Genomic DNA, 8,803 nt, shown 5'->3' with positions numbered 1-8,803 from the left:
AGATATTCATTATGAAGAAATAACATTTTGTGCACGAAGTGCTCACATGGTAAGACACCACTTCTGTGTACAGTAACAACAAAAATCTGACTACCGCAGGAGACTGTTCACTTACACATGTGATCGAGCAGGAGATCTGTCACATGTTTTTTTGATAAATCACACAACATTGCAATAAAGGCACTGTATTTCTTAGTTTCTGTTTTATGTTTGGCTACAAACAACAGGAAATGGAATTAGAACTTTTTTTTTTTTTTAAGAAAGTATTACAGAAAGTATTCATACCCCCGGTAAATATGATCAAAAATGGCTGTAAAAAATAAATCTTTCATTCAAAAAATTTGATATTTCGTTCAAAAAATTGGCAAAATTCTAACCTTTCATTTAAGTAAAAGAATTCAAATTGGGGGGGAAATCACATTATGAAATAAATGTTTTTCTCCAAAACACGTTGGCCACAATTATTCATACCCTTTTAGTAAATACCTTTTTGCAATCTCCTTTTGCCAAGATAACAGCTCTGAGTCTTCTCCTATAATGCCTGATGAGTTTGGAGAACACCTGACCAGAGATCAGCGATCATTCCTTCATACAGAATCTCTCCAGATCCTTCAGATTCCCAGATCCATGTTGGTGCTTCTTCTCTTCAGTTCACTCCACTCATCAGGTCAGGGAACTGGGACGCTCATGGCAGAAGCTTCATTTTGTGCTCAGTTACCCATTTTTGTGTTGATTTTGATGTTTGTTTTGGATCGTTGTCCTGATGGAAGATCCAACCACGGCCCATTATAAGATTTCTAGCAGAAGCCGCCCGGTTTGGATTTTTTTATCCGTTGATATTTGATAGAATCCACAATGCCATGTGTCTGAATAAGAAGTCCAGGACCTCCAGCAGAAAAATAGGCCCACACCATTAAAGATCCAGTGGTATATTAAATTGTACACATGGGGTACTTTTTATCCTTGTGTGCACCAAACCCAGCTAGCGTGTTTGCTGCCAAAAAGCTCTTTTTTTAGTCTCATCTGACCACAGAACCCTGTGTTGTTTGAAGTTCCAGTCGTGTCTGACCACTGAATTTGCTGGAGTTTGTTTTTGGAGGAGCGAGGAGCATTTTTCTTGAAACCGTCCCAAACAACATGTGGTGGTGTAGGGGTTGCTTGATAATTTTTTTATAGGCTTTCTGACCCCAAGACTCAACTAATCTCTGCAATTCTCCATCTGTGATCCTTGAAGAGTCTTTGGCCACTCAAACCATCCTCCTCACTGTGCATTAAGATAATATAGACACACGTCCTCTTCCTGGCAGATTTGTAACATCTTTAGTTGATTATAACTTCTTAATTATTGCCCTGATGGTCAAAATGGGTATTTTCAATTCTTTAGCTATTTTCTTACAGCCACTTTCTATTTTGTGACGCTCAACAATCTTTTGCTGCAAATCAGAACTGTATTATTTGGTTTTACACATTGTGATGGATGATTAAGGGAATTTGGCCTTTGTGTTTCCTCATATTTAAAATCCTGTGAAACAAGAAGTCATAGCTGGACAATTTCGTGTTCCTAGTCACCCTGGTGTGCTGAAAAAGGTAAATATTAATGGGAATATACTTCAGAGATATTTTATTCATAAAACATTGTAGGGGTATGAATAATTGTGGCCAACGTGTTTTGGAGAAAAACATTTATTTCATAATGTGATTTCCCCCCCAATTTGAATTCTTTTACTTAAATAAAAGGTTAGATTTTTGCCAATTTTTTGAATGAAAGATCAAATTTTTTTGAATGAAAGATTTATTTTTTACAGCCATTTTTTATCATATTTACCGGGGGTATGAATACTTTCCGTACCCACTGTATACGAATTTCAGTTCATTTTAATTCCAAATCTTTACATTCTAATTTCAATTCTATTTACTCTTTGCTACTTTGAGTCACATTCAATTCAAATTCAGGAATTTAACTCAAATTTTAAAAGCATCCTTAATAAAGTTATGCATGCAGCTCATCTACTGTATATCTATATTTAATATATTTTGCTGTTGTTATAGTATTCATCAAGATAGAGAGGTTTCTTTTATTATTTCCATTAAATATTTCATTCCATTTCCTTTTGAAGATTCCATTTTCTTTTCTCTGTTTGCTTCATGTCTGTTTTCTTACAGATACCTGATGGAGAAGATTGCACTATGTCCTCAAGAGTTGTTACTAGTTGATGTGTCCCCTACAGCTCAAATAATAATAATTACATGGATCAGTTTTGAAATAAATATGTTTTTCCCTAAGTGTTGTCTAATGTAAATTTGGAGTTTTGGGTTTTCTGGACTTTACTAAAACTATATACTAACAATGCTCAGGTACCCAGCAGTTAGTACTGTGTTCAGGTGCTTTAACACTGAACATAATAGACTGCAATTTGATCCAGAATGATTTCACTGAACCTTTCCAAGATGCTTTTATCTGTAAATGCATTTCCCGTTGGGAAATGTGAGTCACGTGACTCTCTCCTGGTACAAAGGAAACAGTTTACACTCCAACGTCAGTGTGTCTGATCTCAGCAGCAGAATCTTTCTACATCTGGAGGTGGAATATCCACAGGATAAAAACACATACAGATGTGTGCTCAACAATCCTACCAGCCAACAGACTCAACATCTCAACATCGCGCAAACCTGTCAGACATGTGAAGGTACGTCAGCACATGAGTTGATGATAGGCATGGGGAAACATATTTTTAGCTGTATGAATCTAAAGCACTGTTTCAATATTTATCATTTAAACAGCTATTAGAAGGTTAATTTAGTCAGAATCTACTGTCAATATAATCAGCTGCAGCACCGAATATTTGCAATGAGACTGAGTTGGAAGGGTCCTATATGCTCATTAACAGGTTCATAATTTATTTATTTATGGGGTATAGAATACGTTTACATCAGCCCAGACAAATTGCCCGTGTGGCTCACTTGAAAAAATACAATCTAGCGTGGTCAGTGTCAGACTCAGTGCAGCGGTTTAAAAATGCTTGTCAATGTCAAAATGTTTGAGCTAGCCAGTCAATTAGAAGGAAGTGGGGTTTACTGTTCACAAAAGCTAAGCAGCGCTGGTTTGATGTACCTATAGGTTACCTACTTTACATACTTGCTTAAAGGGATAGTTCACCCCCCCCAAAAAAAAATTAGCCCACGATTTACATACCCTCAAGTCATCCTATATGACATTCTTCTTTCAGATGAATACAATCAGAGTTATATTAAAAAATGTCCTGGCTCTTCCAAGCTAATGGCAGAGTGTCTGTTTCTGTTTTGAAGTCCATAAAAGTGCATCTATTCATGATAAAGTGCTCCACACGGCTCTGGGGGGTTAATAAAGTCCTTCTGAAGCGAAGCGATGCGTTTGTGTAAGAAAAATATTCACTCACAAAAGCTTAAATATACACGCAAATTCACTCAAACGTCTTTTAATTATCACAATGAACCCTGAATAGTAGACATAAAACAAAAACGTGTTTGGAGAGAAAATAAAATGTATTTTCTTTGACCTAGAAATTAAAAATGAGCACAGAAAAAAATGTAAATCCCATAATGCAATTCCTCTACAGTATGATACGGTATTACGAATAAAACTGAAAACAGAAAACTGCTGCATATTTACAGACATTCTGTAAAAGATACTGCATGTTACTGTTTTGTGAAAATACAGTATATCCTAAAAGTTTTACAGTATGACAACTTAAACTGTGTCTGAAAAACTGTATATGATTTTTCTATTTTGATTATGAGACAGATATAAAACAATCAGCGATACCAGTGAAGGAGGGAGATGACATCACTCTACACGCTAATTTAGCCACACAGAACATGGATCAGTTATTGTGGTTTTTTAAAACGACTCCCATTGCTGAATCAACTAAGACAGGCACGATTTTTTGTTATGATGAGAGATTCAATGGAAGACTCCTACTCGACCCGGAAACTGGAGATCTCACCATCAGAAACACCAGCAAACCACACAATGGATACTATAAACTACAGATCAACAGTATACTTTCCAGATGTTGGGGTTTCAGTGTTACTGTTTATGGTGAGTAAACCAAATAAATTATTTCAGTTCTAGTCTGAATTTAATGTTCCGGTACAAGAGGGAGAAACAGACTGAAACAAAATGAAAGATAATGAATAGACAATATAGAGATAGACAAATAGTCTACCATCAACCTGATTGATGTACATATCTTGATATCGATGAACACTGATATGGTGAAATATTTTGATATGTTGAAAACTAATCAAGTTGTATTTTGTTTATTCAATTTTTGATCCTGAGACTAAACTTTTATTTCTCCTCTCATGTTTTCCAGCTCATCTGCCAGTTCCGGTCATTACCAGAGACTCTTCACAATGTTCTTCATCATCTGAACGTTCATCAGTGTCCAGATGTTCACTGGTGTGTTCAGTGTTGAATGTGAGTGATGTGACTCTCTCCTGGTACAAAGGAATCAGTGTATTGTCCAGCATCAGTGTGTCTGATCTCAGCATCAGTCTCTCTCTACCTCTGGAGGTGGAATATCAGGATAACAACACTTACAGCTGTGTGATCTACAATCCCATCAGAAACCAGACCACACATCTGGACATCAGTCGACTCTGTCCAGGTTTGCCTGCAGTTGATATTAGTGTGTATTTACTAACCTGATCTATGTCAGTAATTTCCAGGAACATCATTAACAGCTGCTATTTTCTCTTGATCTATCGGCATTTCTTAAACAGTGTAAGATAGCATGTACATTAGTTAAAGTTTATGACTATTTTCCACATTTTAAAACACTTGTTACAATACTTATGTTATCAGTATTTATATTTACATGATTTCAAGCATTTAGGGACAAGGCTTTAGATGGAACTAAATAGAACCTGTTTATCCTAGAGAACTGAACAATGATGCTTCCTTTTTTATTCCAAGCCATTAGATAGTGAAGATGAGCCTTTTGAAATTAAACTATTAAACTTTAGATATACAAAGACAGTGCACTCAGATTATTTATGAATGGGAGAAAAAACAACCTTCTAAACAAAAGTGCCAATGGCCAATAGAGCGCAACAGTCTGAAAAGTTCTGAAGTGCAGTATAACGCACACTGAATCCACACTATCTCACCGCTTCCAGAGCATATTTTAAGGCTAAGCGTATACTGTTATTCATCATGTTCCTCAAGTTCATGACAAGTCTAGAAAAGCTTTCTAGTGCAAGTTAAATTAATTAGATGTTACGTATAATTTGGTTGTAAAACGTAAAGTGTTACACATTTTAGTTTGTAAAATGTTTGAAAGTGAAGCATCACAATCATGCATTGGTGTGTCCCATTGAGTAAACAAAAATCTAAAGACACTTGCTGACTTCACGCCCACTTGAACGCTGTGTGAGAATTGGGACAGACCCTTTGTGCCCTTTTCAAGACAGCACCATCTACTGGTCAATAATGGTTAAATGTATTCATTGTCATGTTTATTAGGCTGCTAAAGCTGCATATAGTGTATTCTTGGTTCCTATAAATGCTGCTGTATTTACTCTTCTAGTATTTAGTATTTGATGTTGCTTTTGTATCTCGATTGAAATTAGTTTGGCAGGATTCATGTACACTAATTACTGTTTTCTTTTTGTTCATTCCAGTTCCGAGCAATGATCACATATGGGAGTATGTTGGTGTTGGTGTTGGTGTTGCTGCCGTTGGTATTGTTGTTCTCATCGGAGCAATTGTCAGATTCTGTTTCTGCAACCGTAATCAAGCAAGACAAGAGGGCAAGTATTACCTACAGCTGATATATGAGTCTTCTCTGCAGAAATATATTTTGCATTCACCGCTTTTATTTCCAATTTTTTGGAGGGGTCTTATTTTTGACTTTTGTGATTTTAATTTTAAGATGTAGCATCATTACATTTCAACATCATAAAAGATACACACAGAAAAAAGGTGAAAAATGTTTATACTCCTAAAGGAATATTTGTACTCATAAAAGGTGCATATTAGTACCTTAGAGTACAAATATGTACTTTAAGGTTTGAACCTTTTGTGGTAAAATATGTAATTTTAAGGGTACTGCCCCAGTGACAAGCTGTTGTACCCCTAAAGGTAAAAATTGTTCCCCTTTTTTCTCTGTTTTTTTTTTAAGTACTAGATGGTGATGACAAAAATGCAGTTTATGCATCCATGCAAATCATTGATTTTTTTTTTTTTTTTTATGCAACAGTGGCAGCCGGAGGTGACCCACCTGAGAGGAACCCTGATGAAAGTGATGATTTGGCAGCCAGAGGTGACCCACCTGAGAGGAACCCTGATGAAAATGATGCTTTGATTCCCGGTTCATCCTCCGCCAATTCATCCTCCATAAATACACCGGAATCTGTCCGTTTAAATAATATGTGCTTTAAATAGTTACAGAGACTTTTCTCCCATGCCATTTCATAGGATTTATAAAACAAAGTTTCACTGCAGTATCTAAACAATTAACTAAACAGATGTTTTTGTGCTATATTTCAAATATAATGGCACCCTCCTGTTGTCACGATCTCCACTCACCAGTCCAGTCACCTCAAAACACTACATTTCCCAGAATCCATCCTGGCTCACACTCAACTATCACCACACCTGTCTGCCATCAGCCTCATCAGTTTTTTTTTTTTCTGAGGTCAATAGCAAAGCTAAATAGCAATAGCAAAGTCACTAGGAACTACTCTTTGCATTAAGATTTTTTTATGAATACGGGCCCAGGCTCCCACGCCTACCAGACTATTGAAACTGACTGAATATGGCACAGCCCCACCTAAGATATATTTCTCCAGCTGCCACTGCATCCAATATTTTTTCAGCTTGTTCAGACATACATATACTGGATCAGGAAGTCAAAGTCAGGAAGTCGTTCTTCTTTTGCCATGATGTCCTCTCATCTCCCCAGTGAGAAACTCTCAATACTTTTTAATCAGTAAATATGGAGCAAGTACTACACAGTGTGACCATGTTTTTGGGAAATATACCTTAATCCATGCATTAAATAGGCTAAGGCATTGTTCACAGTGGGGGAGGGGGGTGTAATGGTTGAAATGGTAACAGTTTAACGGGTCCCAGGGCATGCTCAATCCTGCGGTTTATTTGTTTTTGTTTATTTGTTTGTTTATTTTTGCAGAATGGTCTTTTGTGGCATCACCCATATATGCAAAGTTGGTTCAACATAACGGCAGTAACCTTAGGTTTTACCTAATATCTGTCATTATTAGCAGCACATGGGGAAAACCAAACGTTTAGTCAATAATTCAAGAAGGTCCAGACTTTAACGTTCTTTCTAACTTGCACTTGGCCTTGTGAAAAAGTAACATAATTCTTGTAGTTGTTTAATTATATAGCATTTGTTACAATAAGGACCATTAATGGCTCCTCATAAATGTTAATGTTAACTTTTTTCTTCTTTTTTATCTATAGCATTTGTTATGAAAAATAGCAGCCTACACATTTAAAAAAAAAACACATTTACAACATGCCACCGTTGGAAATCTTTAATGAAAGATCTAGATAGAAAGTTCAATGATTTATACTGTTCAAAGTTTTCTTAAGCCACTTGAACTGAAATAAGGATATGTCATATGAGACAACTCTACTGTCACACAGAAAAGTAAACAACTCTTCTTGCAAGCTGTTCTGCCCCCTACCTTCAGGTGAGATGCACTGCACTATCAATGTACAAACAGTGAGACAAGAACTATAAACTAATACAGTAGAGTTGCACTAGATCCTTCATTCCGCCCTCAAATCATATATGAAAATATGTGAATTCATAGATTGATTAAATGCAAGCAAATTTTCATGATCATTATCAAAAAGTTTGTCAGGTCATACCCTTCCCTTAAATGGTCTTTAAAAGAACAAGTATTTTCTGTCATACCGCATACAGACCAGCGTCGTTTGAAGAGGGGTGTCTAAAGTTGGATAACGTTGGTCTCACAAAACAAATCAACACTCTTATGGCAATGTATTAGTGTAAGATGAGAAACACTCCTGAAACTGTAACTACTAAAGGAGCATTCAAATGAATCCAAAGTGGCCCCAATATCCTAACCATGTGTCCCACTCAAAAGAGAAAAGAACATGATCCTTATTAAGTTTAGCTACCTGTTCGTGTAGAGATTTAGCAAAATTATGCACCTGCTCTTCCAGTGTTGTCTGGAATATATGAACAACACTCAGTTGCAAACACTTTGCATGTTTCACCCTGGGAACAGTATATCAAGAGCCATTCAATTTTGTATAACAACCTTTTTCATTGCATGCACTTCCTCTGAAATGTTAGCAATATCTAAGAACTAAAGTATAAGTGTGCTGTGGCCTCAAACTCCTCGGGTGCTTCTCAATTCTTATTTGTGCATCCTCGTTTCCTTTCCTCGCGTCTCAGCTCCGCCCCCTGTAGGATGTGAGGAAAGGCTGCAAGGAAAAGACGCGAGGACGGAGGGATCGAATGAAAGCGTTTTTATACATTGGAATCCTTGATCACTCAAGCGTCACTTCATCGCGTCATCAGCAGCGCTCAGAGGATCTGCCCTTATGTTGTTGAAATTTGTTTATTTAAGAAATTCATAATAAATATTAATAAAGCAAGATACCCTGTTGAAATATGTGAGATGTGTGGTTTATATAAACTGCAAAGGTAAAGTATAAATCAAAATGATTGTGACCGATGTGAAGGGGGGAGGAGAATTTATACGTGCGTCACGTTTTAGTCGATAAAACTCTTCCGCATAGGATACACCTGTGTATCCTCGC

General features: G+C 36.6%; 1 protein-coding gene across 1 annotated transcript; it reads left to right on the top strand.

Annotated features, from left to right (window-relative positions):
- Window positions 1-2,464: 2,464 nt before the first annotated feature.
- LOC311085163 (uncharacterized protein) lies at window positions 2,465-7,982 on the top strand (the record flags this gene model as incomplete). Its single annotated transcript, XM_084117600.1, has 5 exons — window positions 2,465-2,687; window positions 3,782-4,078; window positions 4,356-4,649; window positions 5,665-5,797; window positions 6,300-7,982. The coding sequence occupies 5 exons, from the start codon at window positions 2,465-2,467 to the stop codon at window positions 6,307-6,309; spliced, it is 957 nt and encodes a 318-aa protein (XP_083973726.1). The 3' UTR covers window positions 6,310-7,982.
- Between the last annotated feature and the right edge of the window lie 821 nt (window positions 7,983-8,803).

Source organism: Abramis brama (assembly GCF_963993115.1).
Source record: "Abramis brama genome assembly, chromosome: 6".
Taxonomy (NCBI): Eukaryota; Metazoa; Chordata; class Actinopteri; order Cypriniformes; family Leuciscidae; genus Abramis; species Abramis brama.
The sequence above is the reverse complement of the archived record's forward strand: the minus strand, read 5'-3'. Positions and strand labels throughout refer to the sequence as shown.